Source organism: Eptesicus fuscus, chromosome 1 (assembly GCF_027574615.1).
Source record: "Eptesicus fuscus isolate TK198812 chromosome 1, DD_ASM_mEF_20220401, whole genome shotgun sequence".
NCBI lineage: Eukaryota > Metazoa > Chordata > Mammalia > Chiroptera > Vespertilionidae > Eptesicus > Eptesicus fuscus.
The window spans coordinates 22,887,300-22,910,664 of NC_072473.1; the positions used below are offsets into that span (position 1 = coordinate 22,887,300).

Genomic DNA, 23,365 nt, shown 5'->3' on the forward strand with positions numbered 1-23,365 from the left:
CAATTAAATAATGGGCAAAGGACCTAAATAGACATATAGAAGCCCAAGGGACCTATGAAAAAATGCTCAAAGTCACTATTCATCAGAGAGATGTAAAGAAAAACAACTATCAGATATCAGCTCACACCTGTCAGAATGGCTATCATCAACAAATCAATAAAGGACAAGTGCTGGCGAGGATGTGGAGAAAAAGGAATTCAAGTTCACTGCTGGTGGGAATGCAGACTGGCGCAACCAGTATGGAAAACAGTATGGAGTTTCCTCAAAAAGTTAAAAATGGAACTTCCATTTGACCCAGTGATCCCACTTCTAGGAATATATCCTAGGAAACCCGAAAACCAAACAGAAAGGATATATGCACCCCTATGTTCATAGCAGCACAATTTACTATAGCTAAGATTTGGAAACAACCCAGTGCCCATCAGTAGATGAGTGGATTAAAAGGCTGTTGTACATTTACAGCAATGAAGTACTATGCAGCTGCAAAGAAGAAAGAACTCTTACCATTTGCAACAGCATGGATGGACCTGGCAAGTATTATGCTACGGTAGGTGAAATAAGCCAGTCAGAAAGACTTAAGTATCACTTGGCCTCACTCATATGTGGAATCTAGTGAACAAAATAAACTGATGAACAAAATAAATCCAGAGACATAGAATCATTTAACAGACTGTGGAATCTCAGAGGGAAGAGGAGGTGGCGGGGGGGCAAGTGGGCAGTGATTAACCAGGGAACTTTTATGCATATATGCATAACCCATGGACACAGACATTAGTGTGGTGAAGGTCTGGGGGGGTGAATGTGGTGTGGAGGGGGGTCAATGTGAGAAAAAAACAAACAAAGGGGACATCTGTAATACTTGCAGCAATAAAGAAAAAAAATTAAAATATTATTTTTCTCCAGCTACCATCTCTGTCAGATGAATTGAGTTTGTGAGTAGGATTTAAGTGTTCTCCCTTCACATGCTGAGGGAAGCCTTTGAAGGTTATGTTTTAGGCAGGATTTTATTTATTTTTTTAAATTTATTTATCCCTTCTTTATTGCATTTATTGGGGTGACATTAGTTTACAAAAACATACAGGTTTCAAGTGTACAACTCAACAAAACATTATCTGCACACTGCATCTTGCACCCATCACCCCAAACAAAGTCTTCCTGTCCTAATTTTCTTCCCTTTTGCCCGCCTCCACCTATGCCCCACATAGCTTTCCTTCTGGCTAACACCACATGTACATCTGTGTAGTGACATGTTACGTAAGGACACATGTTTTCTACTGAAAGGTCTTTAATGCAGATCCAAAATCATAGGAGATGATGTGCTCATTTATGGCAACTGGGGGAAGAGACATTCCATCATATATTTTGAGCTCAGCTATGTGTATAAAACTTTATAAAATTTGTATTTTATGCAGAATTCCCATACATTGAAATGAGGAATGAGGGAATCAGTCAGTCTGTCATCTTCCTGGAAATTGATTCTAGCTGAACATATTCTATTTACTAAACAAACATTAAACTGATTCTATTACACAACTAAAGATTAGAAAAAAATGCTATAGAAATGGCGATAAATATTATTATCTCAAACAATATAGAACAACATAAAATCCTTACTTGTCTAATTTCTTTCTTAGTTATTGTGATATGTTAATTACAGAATTGAAGCTGAGAAAATAAAAATTCTGTAAGCAGATATCTCTTTGGTTCATTTTTTTAGCAACCATTATTAGTCTTTTATATTCACAATTCTGTTTACTAAAGAACATTATTCTGTTTCTAAAGAAGAAAATTCTGTATGTTCCCAAATTCTCCAAGGATCTTGCATTGGCAGCTGACAATCTCTATTGTTATTCCAAGGTAAAGAAAAAAATCTGTGTAGCAATTATAAAAACAAAACAAAACTGTTTTCCCCTTATTTAACTTTCAAAACTAATTGCTTACCATTATGTAATAGGAAAAAATGCACACCAAAAAATAAGTGACAGGCTATCAAAACTAGGTCCATACATTATTTTGGCAGCTCTGTGATTAATTTTCTTGTACTCTCTGCTTCATGTTTTAAAAAATCCAAACTAACAAAAGCATAATGGTACAGAGATGTTTTCCCCATTTTTTTTTTCCTGAAGAACACTTGTTCTTCACAGCCACTCAAACAGGAATCCTATCATGAAACTGAAATTAAATTTCCCCCTTTGTACTGCAACTATCCAGATGTGAAAGTCTGCAGAATCTATTCCCCTTGTAGAAATTCATAATCACATTTGCATATCAAAAGCCCTGAAATTTTCTAGAGTAAGGAGACTTTTCTTAACCCAGCTTTTCTCAAACTTATTTGGACATTAAATATTTTTTGAATAATCCCCACAGCCTTTTGAGAAGCATTGAGATCAAGTTTTGTGTCTGCAGTACCTTACATGTGACTTTGGATATATCTCAACAACTTCATTTACTTTTTATATTATAAAATAGCAACGAAAATACTACTTACTTGTGGGGGTTATTAGTGGGATCAACCTATACACATGTGAAAGCTCTTTGTACATGTAAAGTTCTATTCAAACTCAAATAATATTTAAGAGTTAATGGAAAAAGGTTTACAATATAAAACTGTTTCCATTTTACAAAACTATTCACTTAAAGACTAATTTATATAATACATTTCTTCTGACATTTGTAATGAATCTATGGGCCTGGCCAGGTAGCTCAGTTGGTTAGAGTGCAGTCCCTATATGCCAAGGTTGCAAGTTCGATTCCCAGTCAGGGCACATACCGGTATATGCATAAATAAGTGGAACAACAAATAGATGTTTGTGTCCCTTTCCCTCTCTCTCAAATAAATAAAATAAATTGTGCACTAATTTTACACTACTTACCCTATATTTCTGAATAGGAAAGAAATAATTCATTTTAAAGTCAGCTATCAAATGTTAAGCAATCAATAAACACATAAATAAGTAGAACAACAAATGGATGTTTCTGTCTCTTTCTCTCCCCTCTCCTTGTCCTTCTTCCTTCCTCTCTCTAAAAATAAATAAATTGAAATATAAAGTGAATCAACTAAGAAAGTTAGTATTCTTTAACCTTTTCAAGAACTTTTATATTTAGGAAATATATGCTGTTAAAATACTTTATTCTAATTTACTCTGATGTAGTGAAAGCTATCCTTTGCAATTCATTACTGTAACCTTCCTCATATTCACCCTTCAGCACCTCAATGTTAGGCTTCTAGAACTTTTTGTCTTTTCTCAGTATACACACTTCCAAAAGTAGCTGCAATAAAACCTGCTGTTGTGGACAATTGTCTTAAATTCCCAATTGGCATGTATAATTATCCTACCTTATAAAAGAGAAACATGCAAATTGACCACACTTTCACTACACCCACAGCCAATCAGAGTGAACAAGATGGCAGTTAATTTGCATATGCGGGCACTGAGTGGCCTGGGTCCAGGAAACATCCTCCGGATCCAGGCCGCTCCTAGCCTGTAGGCCCCTGCTTAGGTCCTGAGCGGCAGGGGTCCCAGAATGCCCCCTGGCCACTCGAAGCCTCTAGGTGTAGGCATCAAGCCCCGCCCCCAGCGGCTTGCAAAGGCTTCTCCACGAAGCTGTGGTTTGGGGCCACGCCCCCAGCCAGGCGCCCAGGACCAGAGACTGGCTGCTGGCCTCTGGGGTGTGCCGAGACCCTGGCAGCCACTGCTGTGTGCTGCCCAGGGTCCCTGCAAGCCTTGAGCCTGGGGCCCATGGTGGGGCTGGCTGCTGGCCTCGGGGCGTTTGGAGACAGGGATGTTCCTGCCCCACCCCAGAGGCTTTCCAAGCTCCAGCACCAAGTGGCTGTTTGTGTCCACACCCCCAGCCTAGCACCCTCCACAGGGGGATGGCTGCTGGCCTCTGGGGTGTGCGGAGACCCCAGCAGCCACCACTGGGTGGCAGGGACATGCTTCTAGCCCAGTGGACACAACCCAGGGGCTGCATGAGCTGCAGAGAATACACTTTAAAAAAAAAAAATTATTGATTTTTTTTTTTTTTTTTTTACAGAGAAGAGGGGAGAGGGATAGACAGTCGGAAATATCAATGAGAGAGAAACATCCATTAGCTGCCTCCTGCACACTCCCCACTGGGGATGTGCCTCCAACCAAGGTACATGCCCTTAACAGGAATCAAACCTGGGATGCTTCAGTCTGCAGGCCCACGGTCTATCCACTGAGCTAAACCAGTTTGAGAGTAAATACCTTTTCTGACAACTCATTGGCTAAGCTCCCTGTAGGCCACCACTTGCAGTGTTCTTGGTAATTTGGGTTATAAGAATCCAAGAAGGTGATCTAGGGTTTTTCCACCACACTCTTGAAGGAAAAAATGAAGGTCCCTTGAGGGGTCCCAGATTGGAGAGACTGCAGGCTGGGCTGAGGGACAACACTCCCCGCTGCCCCCCCTCCCCACTGTGCACGAATTTTGTGCACTGGGCCTCTAGTAAGGAGTATAAAATTACTTCCAAAGGAGAAAAAAATCCCTATTAAGTATTAGCTGTCTATATTATATATCAACGTTCTACTAAAGGTTCACTGGTCCTAAATGGCAAAGTGGCTAAGTTAAGTTATAACATCTATGCAAAAATATAGGCAAAAAATTTTTCATGAAGAAACAATATGTGCAATGGTCTTAAGATGGAAATGATTTGGTGTGTTTAAGTACAGGAGAACCTTTTATACCTCTATGACAGGAGACTGGCACAAAGGAAGATAAATTTGGAGTAATAGGAGTGATAATCAGGGCTCACATTATGTAGAAGCTCAAAGGATTTTGGTGAAAGGTAATGATCAGCAGGGAGTTGTCAGAATTTCACTTATGCTCTAGGAGCTCTCTGGCTTAATCAGGGAGAATATAGTATAATTGGGAAAAGACTGAAAGCAAGACTTAGAGGATGCTGAAGTAACAAGGATGAGAGATAATCATCCTGTAGTCAAGTTTCACAATAAGCAGTGTTAATTGGAACAAATGTATTTTGTGGCCCAGTGGTTGAGTGTCGACCTATGAACCAGGAGGCCATAGTTCAGTTCCCCGTCAGGGCACATGCCCGGGTTGCCAGCTAGATCCCCAGTGTGGGGTGTGCAGGAGGCAGCTGATCAATGGTTCTCTCTTATCATTGATGTTTCTATCTCTCAGGATTTGAAGTGAATTACATGGATAATATAAGAGAAAAATGGAATCATGGATGATGTCTAGGTTTTTTACTAAGTGAAAGGGCAATTTACACTCAAAGAGCTCCATAGGAGCCAATTTATGTGGGGAGAAATCAATTATTCATGACTTGGCTACCTTAACTTTGAGATACATGTTAGACATCCAAAATAAGAAATTGAATAAGAGTTGTTGGATATAAAATATTGAATATCAGCATTATTTACTTGGATTTTGAAACTATAGGATATCCAGAGCAAATGAAATTATAGGTAGTAAAGGAACATTTTCTTCTTTTACTAAGATTTTTATATTTTTTGGTCTTTTAAATATTTATTGGGGTGATATTGGTTAATAAAATCACATAGCTTTAAGGTATATAATTCTATAATATACCATATGTATGTGTATGTATATATATATATACTGAGTGGCCAATTATGCGTTTAGAGATCATAATAATCTGGCCACTCAGTGTATATTGTATTGTGTGTTCACCACTCAAAGTCAAGTTTTTCATCACCATTTATCCCTCTTTTCCCCTATTCTAACTCCCCCCACCCCTTTCCCTCTGGTAATCACCATACTGTTGTTTGTGTCCATGAATTGCTCTTATTGTTATTTTTGCTTATATAGCTATGACATGGACATAGTCCCTGAAATGCACTAATATTTATACTACTTAGCCTATATTTATGGGTCTTTACTTCTGAAATAGAAAAAAGTAATTCCTCATTTTAAACTCAGCTATCAAATATTAAGCATCTTACAATCCTGCCTACAATCTTCAATTGCCACTGTTAACATATGAAAGACTAACTGAAATTCAGTAAGTCCAATAAAGACTAAAGTTTACAGCTAGAGAGAACAGAAAAGGACCTTTAAGAGAAAGATGAGAAAAACAGAAAAGAGAAGCCTGGCTGGTGTTGCTCAGTGGTTGAGCATTGACCTATGGACCAGGAGGTCACGGTTGGGTTCCTGGTCGGGGCACATGCCCTGGTTGTGGGCTTGATCCTCACTGTGGGGCATGCAAGAGGCAGATTAACAATGATTCTCTGCCATCATTGATGTTTCTATCTCTCACTCCCTCTCCCTTCCTCTCTGAAATCATTAAAATATATTTAAAAAAAAAAAAACATAGAAGAGGAATGAAGAGCGGGGTAAGGAATTTCGAAATTCTGACCACCTGTGCTATATCAGGGCCACTGTAGGATTATTCCAAATATAACTTTTGGTTAAGCTATTTGCTTGTGGATATTACAAATGGCCTCATCATAGAATAATTGGGAAAGATGCTTTTAACCAGTGGACATGTCAAATCAGTTTGTTAATATATGTTACTCTTGGTGAAATATAATGGAATATAAAGATATGTCTTGGATATATCAACCATCTACAATATTTTAGGACTAAAATATAAAGTCCAATATAATTGTAATATAAAATTTGTTATACTTCATACATATTGTTATTGCTTGTATTATCATGGAAAATCAAGATTTAACTAAAAATATTTTCCCAAATTCAGCACCTTCTGAATTTTGAATCTTTCAGATATAAAATCAAGAAGAAATGGTTTGTGGGAAAATATATCTTGTTATTTTACTATAAGTTATTTTTAAGTTTTCATAGTGGCTTAGATATCCTTATACTTTATTTCACCAAACATTTTGTTATTATGTTTTACAAATATTGTTGGGAGCTTATTATGTGTAATTAATTACATAATGATATTTTAAGTGTGTTTTATGGAGATTTTTTATACTGTGTCTATTTAATTATAAAGTGTTAATGACATACCTTTACCAGGTTGTTAAAAATTTAATCCTGCATATAGAGTGTGTTTTAATATTTGAGGATAATTAGAATGGAGAAATTACTAGTCAGATAATTAAAAGCAAAGGACTTCTCCTTGAATAATCTATTAAATCAAGGCAAAATTATTTTACTTGAATTTCCTTTATAGTTGTCTAATCTTTCAATTCTTTTTGCATTCAAAAACACAGGCTTTCTGCTGTAAGCTTGACTTATTTATGACATATTATGGTCATAACATCTAATATAAAGAATAATGATCTGAAAAGTGCAATCAGCTGGAATTGGAGGTCAAATGTAATATAGTTTAGCCTGACTGATGTGGCTAAGTGCTTGAGTATTGGCCTATGAACCAGGAGGTCAGGGTTCGATTCCCAGTCAGAGCACATGTCTGGGTTGTGGGCTCGATCCCCAGGGAGGGCATGCAGAAGGCAGTCAGTCAGTGATTCTCTCTCATCATTGATGTTTCTGTCTCCCTCTCCCTTCCTCTTCGAAATCAATTGTATGTATGTGTGTGTGTCTGTGTGTGTGTGTGTGTGTGTGTGTATATATATATATATATATATATATATATATATATATATATATGTAGTTTAAATATATTGTATTATGTCCAATGTCTCAAAATATTCAGCTACTATTAAATCTTAGGGTACTGGATTTCACAGAAAACAGTGTATTCATGGATTTTTCGAACATGTAAAAGAAGTCACAATAATATGAAGTATATATTCCCTTGATAACTAAGAAGTATTAACAAAATTATATGCTTATAATAGTTATATTAATTGCTCTGACATATTTTCAAATATACGCCATATTAAATGGAATCAATAATATCACATAAGAAGCCCCTCCTCCCAAAAGTCTCACCTATGGATTAAAACAAGTGGAATTGCCATTATATAGGTAAAAAATGGTTGACTATCTGTTGCGTTCATATGATTCAATCTACTACAATTGTAAAGCCTCATTCTCCAGGCTCTGAAATCCTGGTTTTGGGAGGAGTACTCTCTTAGCCTAATTATATAGTGGTAACCATTCCTCTTCACTTTACAACTTCTCAGAATAGAATGAAAACATGTATGCGTTAAAAAATTCCTACGGTTAATATACCTACTACAAATAAAGAGCTAAGAAGACCCAGTTTCTGTTTATCAATCACCTTTTAAAAGACAGAATCACAAATTTACCAGCCACTTGTTTGAAAGAGGAGCAGTTGTTCCTTTTTCTTTGGTTTGAGATATTTTAGTAGTCACAATATTTAACATTTTTTCAATCTGCTATCAATATTCAACCGTCTTAACTAGGCATCCATTTCTTCTAATAAATTATTTAACCCATTAAATAGATAAGCCAGGTATGAGGGCTAAGTTATTATTTTTTAAGTCAATGATATAAGGGCTTATGCAAGGTGATATAAAATGATTCACAAAATATTTATTACTTTTCATGTATACATTAAGAAAGCAAAAGTAGCATGAGATGATCCCAGGAAAGCAATTTTTGATTAGACACTGAAATAAAGTAAATGTATGATAAATTGACAAATTACACTGCCTATGTTATGAAAAATGATGCAGCAAAAAGATGTATTTTTCAATTTTGGTAAGGGGCTGCTTCCTATGATCTGTTAATTTATTATATTTTTAATCTGAAAAATTAACCACTAGTGTTACAGAAGCCCAAAGTGAGGGGAAACTACTTACTTTCAGAATGCATATTAGAAGTTTGAAATTGCACCCAGATTTTTTTTTTTTTAATTGTTTTCCAGTTTTGTTAGTAGGCCACTGTTATTAGAGTAGCAGCTGCAAACACATACGTGGGTTTGCCAGTAACAACTCACAATTTGTGCAAAGTTGAGTCTTCGAAACTGAGCAAATTTGCTCTCAATTTCCCTCCAGCGATTGCTGAGCTGGATCTGAGTTGGCTCCACTGCCACTGCGGCCCCATCCTTAGACAAGCCCTCAGCTTGCCTACGCACTGCATTCAGCTCCTCTTTCTTCTTCTGCAATTCACGATCAATTTCCTATTGAGCAAAACCAATACAGGGCCCAGGGCAGTTAGCTAACCACATCAACCAACCTATAAGCAGCAATACTTCGCTCAGAAATTTCATAGGCTGTTGTCATTTTATTGTCATTTTTCATAATTTACAAATATGGAAGCCATTATTGTCATCTTCACCCAATAATCCAAATATTATTTCAGTTATCCTTTGAATGTTCAGTTCTAGCTAGATATCCTAATTAAGAAAATATTTAAATTGATCTAATATTTTTCTTCTTCTAAATTCCTCTGCTGTTTTGGGGGTTGACCCAAATTGGAGTGATTATTTATTATTAGGGACCATCCATATAGAATGTAATTTAGAGGGTAAATCAATAATTTTTTATTTCCTTTTTATAAAATTTTGAGGAACTCAACAGAGAATGAAGCAAAATAAAAAGTAAAGAAAGAACAGAAAAATAAAACATCTTCAGACAATATGCAAATACATCTATAGAGATTTGACAATGATGTGTGAAGATGCTCTGATGAAATGAATGTGCTAACATGAGAAAGAAGCCGTCCATATACCAGTAAGTCATTTGTTCATCTGGAACAAAGATACACAAAGTCAATTACAATTTTACCAGAAAACACATAACATTTCTTAATTAATTTGTACATTGTCTAAAAATAAAAGTTTATTCACTCAAAATTAATTCAGTTGAAAACACTTAATACAAAACATTTACTAAAAAAATACAATACAAGGAAATACATAAAATCAGAGAGAACACTAATAAACAACCATATCAACATTTTAAATATGATCCACACATTTTAAGTTAAATAAATAAAATGGTAGCAATAAAATCTAGGATTGACATTCTAAAACAACATTACCTTTATTTTCCTTTCATCTCTCGGTTCAGGTAGACTGGCTAATTTTTTTTCAATATCATCCAAGCATTTCAGGAGATCATCAGCCTGCCTCTTGTACTGATACCACTGATGAGAAATTTCTAGAGCCTTTTTTCTTCTTTGAGACCTCAAATCCTGTTCATGGTGCAGATATTATTGAAATATCAATATATATGTATAGTACACGTCTGGCTGTAGTTATTTAAAAATAATTTGAGTCCCTCACCTCCTTGTATAACTTTGATTAAATTTCCATTAAAATGCTGAACATACAAATAGATGATCCAATTATGTACTTATGTGGCAGAACCATGAAGCTAAGAAACCTGAATGACCAACTTAAAGTATTTCCTCTTGACATGTTTAAACTTGATTAGAAATTCTGTTAAGTGAATTAAATGATCATGTAATCTATCTGAAATAGTTTAATATGAATACAATTGATCTAACTAAATACTTGTATAAACCTAAGTTTGTATTTGACTTTTAAAACAGGTTAACATTTTCTAAAATTTATATCTTACACCCTGGGTTCATACACAAACATTTTAAGTCTATGTGGTCAAGTAACTTCATTCATGGTTTTAGAAACCCCTGTGAAAATGTTTTACGGGCATTTAATATTTTATGATTAGAAATGTAAAATCACCTTAACTAATGAGATAAAATGTTTCAAGCTATCCTATATAATAAAAGGCTAATATGCAAATCAACTGAACAGCGGAAGGACCGGGTTGCTATGACGCACTGACCACCATGCTTGTGGGCAGATGCACAATGCAGGAGCTGCCCCCTGGTGGTCAGTGCGCTCCCACAGGGGGAGTGCTGCTCAGCCAGAAGCCGGGCTCACTGCTGGCGAGCACAGTGGTGATGGCTGGAGCCTCTCCCGCCTCTGTGGCAGCACTGAAGATGTCCAACTGTTTGGGCCTAAGCTGTTAGTCGGACATACCCCGAGGGCTCCCAGATTGTGAGAGGGCACAGGCTGGGCTAAGGGACCCCTCGCCCCGAGTGCATGAACTTCATGCACCAGGCCTCTAGTATACATAGAAGTGTGAAAATGGTATTCCCATGAGTATACATGAAAATGACAATTTCAACGTTATAAAAATGTTTTTTCTTTCAAGGCTTGCATGGCCAACTTCTTCTTACTCTATCAAACCATGCTCCAAATGCAAAATAATGCATTATTTTAAAATGCAAAGGGATAATACATGGTTTCCAATCAACCTGATGAGATAAAAAAAGGTGGCTGATTTAATAAGTCAACAACAGGGCAATTATCTTGCTCTGTACAAGCACAACCAATGTCTTCTCTGTTCAATATGATTTGTTAAAATACCGTTTTATGGTAACACGAGGCAATATAGGAGCTCAGAATACAGCTTTCATTTAGTCAGAGAAGTAGCAATTGGGGCTTCATGTATAGATTTAATTGGAGCAGAAGAAAATAATGAGTCTCAAAGAACTGCTGAAATATGCATTGTATTAGAAGGTTTTTAACTTATTTGAACTATTTTATAAGGATTAGAATTGGACTCAATGGGCAGGTTGACATATATACTGAACTGTGTGGTGTAGATTGGTTTGGCAAGTGGAGTAGAATTTCATTCACTACTTCTAACACATATTTTTCAATAATAATATAGATTTTGTTCTCCATTTTGTTTAAAACTGGGGATGTAAAAGTTGCTGCAGTTTACATTTTTAGTTGGATTTCTAAATCTCTTGTGGAGGTAATAAATGCCTGGGATGAGCCAGATGGAATGCTGCTTTTTTCAAAGGTACCAAGACACAGCCACGTGAAATGAGAGTTGAACAGTGCCTTATTCATGACACAACTCCTATGTTTGCCAAAAGAAATGGCTTCTGCTCATACAATATGAAACTCCTTTGATTTACTAAGCACAAGGTGATGTGTACTGTGTAAAAATATTTAGAGATAGTCTATAGATTTCTTTAGAGCCATACCAGATAAACACTAAACACTGCTGTTCTGTAAGACACATCTCATCCTATGACCAGTGTAGATGCTCCTTTCTGTAAGCTTGGTCACAGTTGGAAGAGTGTGAGTTACACAGATTTCTGATTTTCTGAGCACACTGTGGCTTGCTCTTGTTTTCCCTCTAGAAACAGACCTTTTGTATTTACTATATTTTTCAGCAGTTACCTTCAGAACACCTGCTGGCCAATTAGACTTTCCTCGTGGATTACTTGCAGGCACAATATTGTGTAATTACTTTCTCAGCAGTGCTTATTTGGTTGTCTGGCTATATGGGAAAAGCTTTTATACTCTTATTGACATATAGAAAGCAGACTCCATCCACTTACTAGTTGGATCCACCTACATAGATACATAGCTTTAAAAGAGTGATTTACAATGAGAAGTTGGGCTATTAACAGTGTTAGAAAATCAGCCATGCATGCAAATAGTGAACATTGCAAAGCACATAAAAAAGGGTTATTCCACAAAACTCTTCGCATGTCCAGTATCAGTTCAAGAACCTCCCACATATTACTATAAATAAACCAGTACTTTATTATGTCCTTCCTGCACAAATCCACATTGAAGCAATACACTATCACTGGTTAGTAGGAGAGTACCAGTTCTTCTTCAAGGACATGAAAATTATTTTGAAGATTCCTGCATAAATAAAATTAGACTCTTGCAGATGCTTAGTTAGTTGCAGAGTGACTCTTGAAGGGAAAATGAAATTCATTGAAAAATTCAAGTAGAATCCCAGGCCTTACTAAATAAGTAATGGGCTACCAAAAAAAAAAAACATGGACCTACTCTACATAAAATCACTAACATACAAGAATTAAAAAGCCCAAAAATATAGATTGGTTATTTTGGCAGTTAAGCAGGGTTTTCAAGATAAATGTAAACATAACTTCTAAGAACAAACTAGTATAAAACAAAATGCAAAAATGCTACACATGGTGTATTTTCATATCTTTGGGTTTCTACTCAGCAAAAATTATCTAACCAAAAAAACCCCTCAAAATTGTTAAGCAACACATCTTTCAAAATTAAAGACACTACTCAAAAATGTTAAATAAAGCACACACATTGAACAGGGAAATAGTGTATTTCTGGTGAGTAAGATTCTTAAGCAGATTTTATTTATGCGCAATATATTTTACCCTACATATGAAAAGAAACCACAGGCAAGGTATATTATAATTTTAGCTCTAATACCTTGAGAGCATTATGTTTTGTCTGTAACAGCTGCTGTTTTATCTTTATTTCCTCTCGCTTTCTCTCATCTGTGATTCTTTGTTGTAAGTTGTCTCCTCTTTGCAACAATTCTTTTACAGTACCCTCATTGTCTTCACTCTGATTAAAAACAACAAGTACAGTCTTCATTTTGGTTTTTAAAAAGCTGTACATCATTAACAAAGATAATAAAACATGTTATTTAAACACAAAAAATCCAATTTGAAACTTTCAAGGGATGTTATTATAAGAGACTGTGCTCACAGTTTTTCTTTTATATGTTGTACTTTAACTTTTAAAAGAAGTTTCCTCTGGTCTAGTTCAAAAGGACACATTTGATAAGGGGCATATGTAGGCAGATGGGGGAATAAGGTACTTCATCATTTCAGACAAGTCCTGAATTGCTGTGAAAGCATTCTTTTCGCTTTGATTTTCAGTATATTTTTAGAAATTGAAAATGTTAGGAGAAGTAAACTTAACTGGTCATTTATAATGCTAAGTAATCCATATAAGAATATGGATGTGGATGTGTGAGTATGAGATGGCAACAAATCTTAAAATTTCAACAATCACTTTTAAGTGAAAACATTTTGTTTTAAATGTACACTAATTTCTAATAATTTCTGATTTAAATAACCTAAATGTCCAAATTCATGATAAATATTAGGACATTAGTAAAAAAATGGTGTTAAGTTGCTGTCAAATATTGCAAATTATTTCTTAAAAATGTCATATGTGCATATTATTTTTAAACAAATACAATCAAATAAGTATTTAAATACAGATTAGAAAAATGGCTTTAAATGTTTTTGATATGTATTTTGCTTATTTGGACTCCAAAAATATTTTTACTTTATTTACTTTGAATTTATTTGAATAAGTGCTGGTTTAATATACTAACCTATGTAACCATGTAATATTTCATGTCTAGTTTCTTGTATTTCTTTCAACTCAATGTATGAAAACTTTCTTTCAAGGAGGTTTATCCTGCAATGGTACCCAAAGTAATCTGATGAGCTAAGAATAACAAATATCAGAACATTCTTAAAAATGCACGTGTGTGTGTGTGTATAACTCTTCATGGAGTCAGATATCACATTTTCAACTCTATAGTACATATTTAAACTTCTACACACAACTGAGGAACTATTTTTCCTTTGAATAAATGGGGTTTTTATCTGAGATTTGTCAGTTACTAGTATATTGAAATAATGTAACGCAGACATATGCAGGGTTGGGCAAAAGTATGTTTACAGTTGTGAGTACAGAAAACACAGCTTATCGTTGTATTATTCTTTATTATTATACTATTTATTATACAAACAACTATAAACATACTTTTGCCTGCCCCTGTGTATACTTATAGCATGTAAAAAGACCTTACTTATTTTAACATGTCTTTAAAAGTCTGCAACATTTCCTAGGGCTGAGGACAAAAAAATAAACAAACAAGAAAATTTCTTTCCCTGTACCCGGTGAGAGGTATTGGCCAAAGGAGGTGATCAGCCTGAGGTAAGCAGCACACTGTTTCAACTCGGTGCCCTCAGGTTTCTTCTTTGACATGAAGTAGAGACAGTTGTAACTCAGCATCTTGGAAAGCCTCTTCTTGTCTTTCTTTCCATGAGCTGAGCTGGCAAGGCCCCCAAACCCCTTACACGGGGAGCACTGATTCAGGCAGCTCCCGGAAGCCAGAATTGATACCAGTGGGAACTAAGATTTGTGAAAATAATTCTCTTATTGCTTTGCATGCCTATTATAAAAAAAATAATATACTGCCTTTGGATGTCATTTTCAAGCATTGTCTGAGAAGCCTCTAGCATCAATACATGTCAGAAATCTCTAGAATAATATATGTAAAGTTTAAGGATGCCATATAGGTGATGGCTGTGAAAGAAGGAAAGGAAAATGTGAAAAGGTGGAGGAGAAAAAAAGTCAGTGAAAAGGGGTGTGACACAAAAATATTCAAGCCAGAAAGAAATATAAAAGTCACTTTGAAATTAATCAGGGTTGAATAAGGATGTTACCAGTTTGGGAATAGCCCACATGGTTACATTTTTTTACCCCCATGAAATAAGCAGCATAAATGTATATGTATTTTATATACACACTATACTATTTATTCAACTTTTTGGTAAAACCAATCATGGTAAACTTTAATAAACAATGTTTATATTGTATGTGATTGCCCTTTCTCTTAAATAAATGTTATATTACCAAAAACATGACTGACACAAAATCTCAGCCATCAGTGACAGTTGAGTTCCAGTTTATTTTCTGATTTGACTTTTATTCTCATTACATTTTATCCTCTGAGTTTGGAAAGAGTACAGGTCAAAGCAAAATTGCTGAGCTATTTATTAGAATCTGTTAGTGCTCCTATATGGCCGTACTATTGTACTTTGCCACTCATAATAATAGCTCAACAATAATATTTTTCATTTGTAATAAATCATTGGAATCAGAAAATGTGCAAGGTATGGCCTGATAATTTAGTTTGTAGCCTGAGTTATGTAATTTCTTTCCAAATATTTATTCATTTTCACTCCTAGTTCATTCACACTTTCATCAGAACCAATTTACCATATCTTTATTGAAGTCTTCCTCTTTCAGATTCACCCCCTGCTGAATTTCAGCCTCCAGTGGTTCAAGCAATTTTTGTATATCTGAGTTAAACTGCTCCAATTCCTTCAAAGGAATGGAGGCCTAAAAAAAAAAGATAGTGCTAATTTAAATTAAAATTACTTTTTATGAGAAATATAAACCAAAAATATATTTGTTCAACCTCCTGTTGCTAAAATAATGACATGCATTATGTTTCCATATTATACTTTATGAAAGTTTTGAAATACACTAGGAAAGTACCTGAGGATGCAAATAAAGACAAACATTTAACATTATCAGAGCTGGATACACATGCAAGACAATGCAATTCATCATTCTGTTTTTTCAACAAAAGTCAATTTCCACATATTTGACTGGGCTAATTGTTAATATTTTCAAGTTGAATTTGATCCTGTTTTAAATATTCTGATATAAATACCATTTGGGCAAATATGTCTTATCAGAAATTGCCTCATTCATCAAATACCAGTAACCTTAGTTAAAAATGCAGAATTGTCTCCTTATCCTCAGAAAAAGTGCATGACTATCTGCTCAGATATTTCAAATGACATCTTTAGCATGGAGAAATTGACAGGCATGTTCTCATAAGATAAACAATGCCATTAGCTTGCCCTAGAAATGCTTTCTTTGATATCACAACAAATTCAAATGAATGAAACCAGAATATTTCACATAAAAAGATCTGAATTACATATTTTCCAACCTTATAAACATCACAGTTTCTTTAATTTCAAAATTCATAAGGAGCTTAATCTCAAACAACTTTAAAATACACTGGTTTTCAAAAAAACACCATTTGAAGTAGACTGATGAATGATAATATATTGAAAATCAAACATATTCAAAGCAGTGGGCAATATTTAATTATAAAAGTTCAGTTAAAATATTCTACTGATCTTTACTCTGTGCTCAATTTCTTTGCATTAAGACACTGGAAAATATTTTAAACTTGATAGCTTTTGAAAACTCATAAATGGCATATAGAAATATTATTTTCTAATAGAACTAAACATTTTACATTTGTAAAACCAATTCAATGACTTATGCCAGGATGACTGCATTTATCAAGTTTGGTCCCCACCTCCTCTTCCCCATCACATCCCCAGTCAGTTTTCCATTATTAGATAGAAGGCATCTCCTACAGGACAATAAGTGTTCAAGGATAAGACAAATATCTAAAAGTATTTAGTTACTAATAAAAAAAGTGAATAATAAAATGTTATTTACCAGGGCATGATCGTCACATGCAATATGAATAAACACTTTTCTTCTAGGCACTTCTACACATGCCAGAAAAGATTTATGGGCTCTTTTTTCACGTGAGTGATTTTCTGTACTAGTTTTTAAATCCTAATAATCGTTTGTAATTTGAAATATCATATTAGGTTTCTGAACCAGTACAGAATAGTATTTTAAATATGCTTAAAGAATGTTTCAATGTGTGTATAATTGATGCACTTCTAAATTTAAAAATCATATCTTATTCAAAGTGTTATGAAAGTAAAATGTTTAATAACTTTTAGAACAATAACTACACAAAATTAATGTGGCAGTATTTTATATAATTGAATTGTTATTCACATTTGCTAATAATAAGAGCAACCACACTGCTCTGCACATTTTTGTGACTATGTGATAATAATTAATGTTTAAAATAACTTTTATTGAGTACCCGGAAGTCAAAATAACATGGATCCACACGCTTGTTTTTGTGTTTTTTTTTTACTCCTATACCTGCTTCCTCTCTTAGCTCATTCTCTCTCCACATACTCAAATATAGTGGTTTAAAAAGTCTCAGAACTCTCTTATATGTGGAATCCAATGAACAATATAAAGTGAAAAACAAAATAGAGCCAGAGACATGGAAGCATGCAGCAGACTGAGAATTCTTAGAGGGAAGAGGAGAGCAGGAAAAGATTAACCAATTTGAATGTATATATGTATAGCCTATAGACATAGACAATAGTGTGGTGAAGGGGTGGGGTGGGAGTGAGGAAGAGTAGGGGGGAAGGGGACATCTATAAAACTTATATGCATATGCATAGCCTCTGGACATAAACAATAGTTGGTGAAGGTCAGGGGTGGGGTGGGAGTGGGGAAGAGTGTGTGGGGGTGAGGGGACATCTGCAAACCTTTCAACAATAAAAATTTAAAAAATAAATAAATAAGGCTCAGATCTTGGACCTCTGTATCTCTTTCTCAATTCTCTTTCCTTAATAAATTGTATGATCTTCCAAAATTTAACCATAGCTTTCATAATAGCTCCCAAATATTCATCTTTAGCTGTGACCTCACTTTTGAATTCCTATCTAAATTCTCCAACAGTCAGCTGAGTTCTCACTTGAAATTCAACATGTCTAGAAATGAACTCATTATCATTCCACCAAACTTCTTGCAACATCAACTTCCTACATTCTGATAATAGATGATCATTTTTCTTAGTCACTCAGGCTTAAAAAATGTGATGCCATTTTTTAATACTTTACCCTCATGTCCAATAAATATCAAATAATTGTCAATTCATTCACCATTCCCATTCCTAGAGATACCATCTCTCCTCTCCTTTTACAGGAACTAAGGCAATAACATCCTCACAGGGGTATAATCTTCTTCCAACCTCACCAGTTCTATCCTGTGCACTGGGATCAGGTCAACACACTCCCCAAACATGACTTTCATTATGTTATCTCTCTGCTCAAGTAGTACAAATATAATAAAGTCCAAAATCCAGCTTCACCTAATCTTGCCCCATGGACCTTTCTAGTCTTTTATGCAGTTCTATTGGTGAGCTCCTATTTAATCTTCCTCAAGGTGCTCAGAATGTTTCTAATGTTCTGGTGAAGAGCCTAAACTTCTAAATGAGAATGCCTATTGAATCTGAGTTCCACCATTTAATAGCTGAGGGAACCAGGACAAGTTATTTGTTCTCTTTGAGTCTTAGTTTCCATATCTGTAACATAAGAATAAGAAGAATATCTACCTCATAGAATTTTTGTGAGTATCAAATATGTTAGAATGTTGTCTGATATATCATAAATGCTCAATAAATACTGGTTATTTTTTCAATGCATCCATCTGACATAATAAATGCTCAACAAATATTGGCTCTTATTGTTTCCTCTCAAAATCAGACTCATCCATTGGCTCAGTTCAAGACCTCCCTTTTTGAAAACATACTGCTTATAACGGATAAAATAAATGCTTGTTGACATGGCGTTTTTATTTTACCATGGTATTTTACAAGCTCATGCAATTCTAATGGTGAACATGGAGAAATTAACACTCCAGTTTGGTAAAGTTGTATCATTCTTAATAACAAAAATTGCTGGTTAATTAATCTGCATCAATGTAGAGGGTGGTCTCAAAGAGGATTCCATAGGGCTTTGTACTTGTTCTGCCCTGTGCAGTATTTTCACCAGGCATTATTTGGAGACAAACAAACATGCAAAACACACACACACACACACACACACACACACACACACACACACACACACACAAACAACAGCAACAACAATCCACAAAGAGGAATGAGTTCCACGAACACCCCATGAAGATGAGGGCTGTTTGTCTTGTTCAACCCAGATCATTCCTAATACATACTGTACACTCATAAATAAATATTTTAAGTATAGTTGGTATACAATATTAAATAATTATATCAGTTTCAGGTGTACAACATAGTGATTTCCTAAAAAGCTAAGTGAATAAAAATAAACATTTCAAGGATTTCTTGAATGATCTAGAGTTTGAAATAACATAAATCTCATTGTATAAAATTGAAAAGACCTGAATACCAGCTGGTACAAAAATAATATAAGGAGATATAAACAGATTTACAGAAACACTACTACAAAATGAGTAAGTATTCAAGCAAGATCGTGTAAACTTAGATTTCATTAGGAGTATGCTTAGAATCCAGATTTCCTGATCAAAGCCTATTCTGCATTTGTTTAAAAGGTCACTATGGATATTAGGGATTTGAATTAATCTCTGTGGTTCCAAAGTGAACAACCAGAATCAATGAACAGAAATTAATTGGAGCCTGAAATTGTGTTTACTATAGGAACAATTGATTAATGTTGCAATTTTTTTCTTTTTAAAAGCACTATTTTTAAAGTAGTGAGTTTTGCACTGCTGAAAGTATACAATTAGAGGCAGAATGATGATGTATCAGGCTACATGTTAGAAATGATACACTTTTCACATGAATACTTCCATGAAATTTTATCAGCTTACAGGAAATTATTTCCTCTGAATTCAAAGGATTTTGTTTATCTATAGCAGTGCAGCTAAACAGAAATATAATGTGAGCCATACATGTAATTTTTAATGTTCTATTTTCCAGAGTAAAGATTAAAAATATGGAATTAATTATAACATGTGTTACTTAAACAATATATCCAAAATAGTATCATATAAACCTATAACCAATATCAATTAATCAAATATTTTGCATTTACTTTTTCATATTAAGATTTCAAAACCCACTATGTTTTATACTTACAACATATTTTGAGTAGCCACATTTCAAATACTCAATAGCCACATTTCAAATACTCAATAGCTACCTTATTAACAGTACAGAGTGACAGTAACTATTATAAACATGACTTTGAAAATTACCAAGAGCTCATTATTAGTTTGAAATATGTGACAGGAATAATGTCTTACTAATAATAGTCAAACAGTAGATTTAGATAATTTGTAAAATGTCCACGTCATTCACGCACATTCAGATTTGTTTTCTGAAAGGAATTTTCAGGAAGCCATCTAAGAATAGAAAATCTAATGGAGATGGTTTTGACATGTTATATCATGAATCTATTGCTCATTTATGTGTAATCCTAGGTTGTGTTGCAGTATCTTACATATTTGAATACAATGTCATTTGACTTTGAAGGGCTTATACTTTGCCTCACCAGCAGATTTTTTAATCCTCGATTGGGGGAATATATCTTACATTACTCTGTATTTTCCTTAACAAATATAACTATTTTATTTTGTATAGAAAAGGAGCATATTATATAAATTGAATTGTAGTACATCCAATATATTAACTAAATTAACCAGTGACCAACTTTATAACCAAAATATCCATAACTACTCAACCCAATTAAGTTTGGCTATGCTACGGGCCTATCAGACCACCCATTTGACATCTATGTGATTAATGCTCTTTGTTTAGATAAAAGAGGTTGGGAAAATTTATGCCTTCCTTAAGACTCACTGGTTCACCACGATGTCATGACAATTCTAACATGTAAAGTACTTTCTTGACCAATAAAATTTTGTATGTCATTCTTGGTCTTCACTGTCTTTGTAATTTGCAATTCTTATGACACTTTATGAAAGGAAGGTATATAATCAAGAATCCATAATTTAATATCTCACTCATGAGTAATCCAAGTTTAAAACTTATAAAGAATATAATGCCTGCATTTTCAATTCAGAATTATAGCAAATTATTTAAAGAAGTTTAAATCAATGGTGGATATATCACCTTAATTATTGTATGAATTACTTCTATTGACTTTAAAGAAAATATATGACCATAGAATGGGAATAACAATTAAATCACACAGTATCAGTGCACATAAGATATGTTTCAGGTTTTAGAATACATAGAAAATAGTCTAGCAAAAGTTATAATGTCAAATGAGGAAGTATGAACCAAGCATAGGTTTTGAAGTTTAATTTTTTTTACTTACCTTTTCATCTTAAAAGCTTTAGCATGACTGTGTAGTCATACAAAGTACAAATAAAGTAAAACATAGCGAAGCTTAAAAATCAGAGAGAGAGATAAACGGACACAAAAGAAAGAAGAGACATAGAAACTGAGAAAGACAACACTTTGTTTTCCTTGATTTTTTTTAATGTTTCAGATTGCTGAACAGCTAGTTGTGCTTTGCTGTATGCTTTAGGATTAATGAAGTTTAAGGCTTTGTTAAAGTTTTAGCATTGAAGGTGAAGTATAACAAGTTTACAAACAATAACAGGCTGATAAAAGCAAATTTAATTACAAATTGATTCATTGTAAACTGGAAGCATTCAAATGCACTCAGATACACTTTATCATTTTTAAAATGTAAGCTTTCTTTTGATTAAATAGTACTTCCAAAGTGCATGTAAACACTAACATAATAATGACTGTGTTTACACAGACAGTAGAGTAAACATTTGGTAATATGGAATATGTAATCGCAGTCATCATGATAAATGGCCACTACATTCAAATTACACTAAAATCTAAATTGAAAATAAATAATCCAAGTGCTACAGGTTGGTTTAAAATAACTTCAACTCAATCAGTTTTCTCTTTCCATTCTGTAGCTTTGAAATTTATTTATCATTACAATATTGTTATAGAATAAAATAAAATAGGAATAATTCATGGAAACTGAAATGAATAAACTTCAAAGGACCAGTATATCCTATAATACAGAAAGGACATACTACTGATAAGATATGAAGAGCTATTAAAATAAAAATATCTGGAGAGGAAAGAAAACTTAACAAAGCGAAATAAGCATATTGTAAACATCTATCTAGAACAAAGGTGATCAGATAAAGTAGTTTATAGATTTATTTGTTCATTCATTTTAAATTCATGAGAGTAAACTTCAAGAAATATAAGAAATAATACTTAAAAACAAATGTAACTGGTAATGGTGACATTTCATTGGTTACATTCTTTTGATATTAAGCAAGGCATTGGTTTATTTCTGATGCTTTGAGGATAAAAATGAAAAAAAATTAACTTCCCAAATTTATGAGGCTAATTAAAGGACATTATCCAGTATAGCCCTACTGGTTTTTCATTGATTAGATTAATTTCATGCTTACACTTTTAAGAATTGTATACAAAATATTCTGATTGGTTAAAATATATTGGTGGTTCAAGTATCAGTCCACTCTATCTACTTTATGTTATTACTTGAATATCTTTCTACCTCAAGATTACATGAATTCAGTAGTAGTAATTGAAATTGAAGTGGAAAGGATGTAACTATAAAATATATGGGGAGAAAGATGAATTAAAAGCAAAAATAACATTCTGGACAATTTTATTTTGTCTTCTTTTTCTATTTCCTTTCTTTTTCCTCCCTACCTCTGTTCCTTTCTCATTTCTGTTCTTAGTTCAATTCCTTTTGTTATTTTTTTAACACAGAGAAGTGCACTAAAGTCACTGTGTTTTTAGTGAAATTGAACATGTTTATACTAACACATTCTAGACCAACAAATATCTGATAACATAAATAGAGATAATTAAGTACATGATGAGACAGCATGTTGGCATAGACAAATCAATGGACTGGGATCTAATGTGTTATAATCAGGCTATCTAACTGAGAACTTGAGCAACTCACTGGCCTGCTATAAATATTTGAAAGCCCCTGGTTCAAGGCATGATTACTTTTGTTGGCTAATTGAAGAAATACTTTTCTTTCTTAAAGAATCATAATCAGGAATTAACAAATAGATCTAATCATTTAAAATATGCTAATACATAAGACCCAGTAAATTTTATCACATGACACTGCTCACCAAACTCAATTAAGATCTATTTTGAAAACATTTTAGATGATTACAAAAGGAAATTATTATCAAAGTTTCAAAATAACG

At 34.0% G+C, this 23,365-nt stretch overlaps 1 protein-coding gene across 2 annotated transcripts in view; it reads right to left on the minus strand.

Moving 5' to 3' along the window:
* Positions 1-23,365, minus strand: part of DMD (dystrophin) — a 1,914,059-nt gene that overhangs the window by 1,391,700 nt on the left and 498,994 nt on the right. For both annotated transcript variants that reach the window (XM_054720874.1, XM_028129748.2), the window contains exons 33-36: positions 15,698-15,820; positions 13,100-13,237; positions 9,883-10,035; positions 8,837-9,019 (exon numbers count right to left, since the gene is read on the minus strand). In XM_054720874.1, coding sequence (XP_054576849.1) covers positions 8,837-9,019; positions 9,883-10,035; positions 13,100-13,237; positions 15,698-15,820 — 597 coding nt within the window. The remainder of the gene's footprint in view (positions 1-8,836; positions 9,020-9,882; positions 10,036-13,099; positions 13,238-15,697; positions 15,821-23,365) is intronic.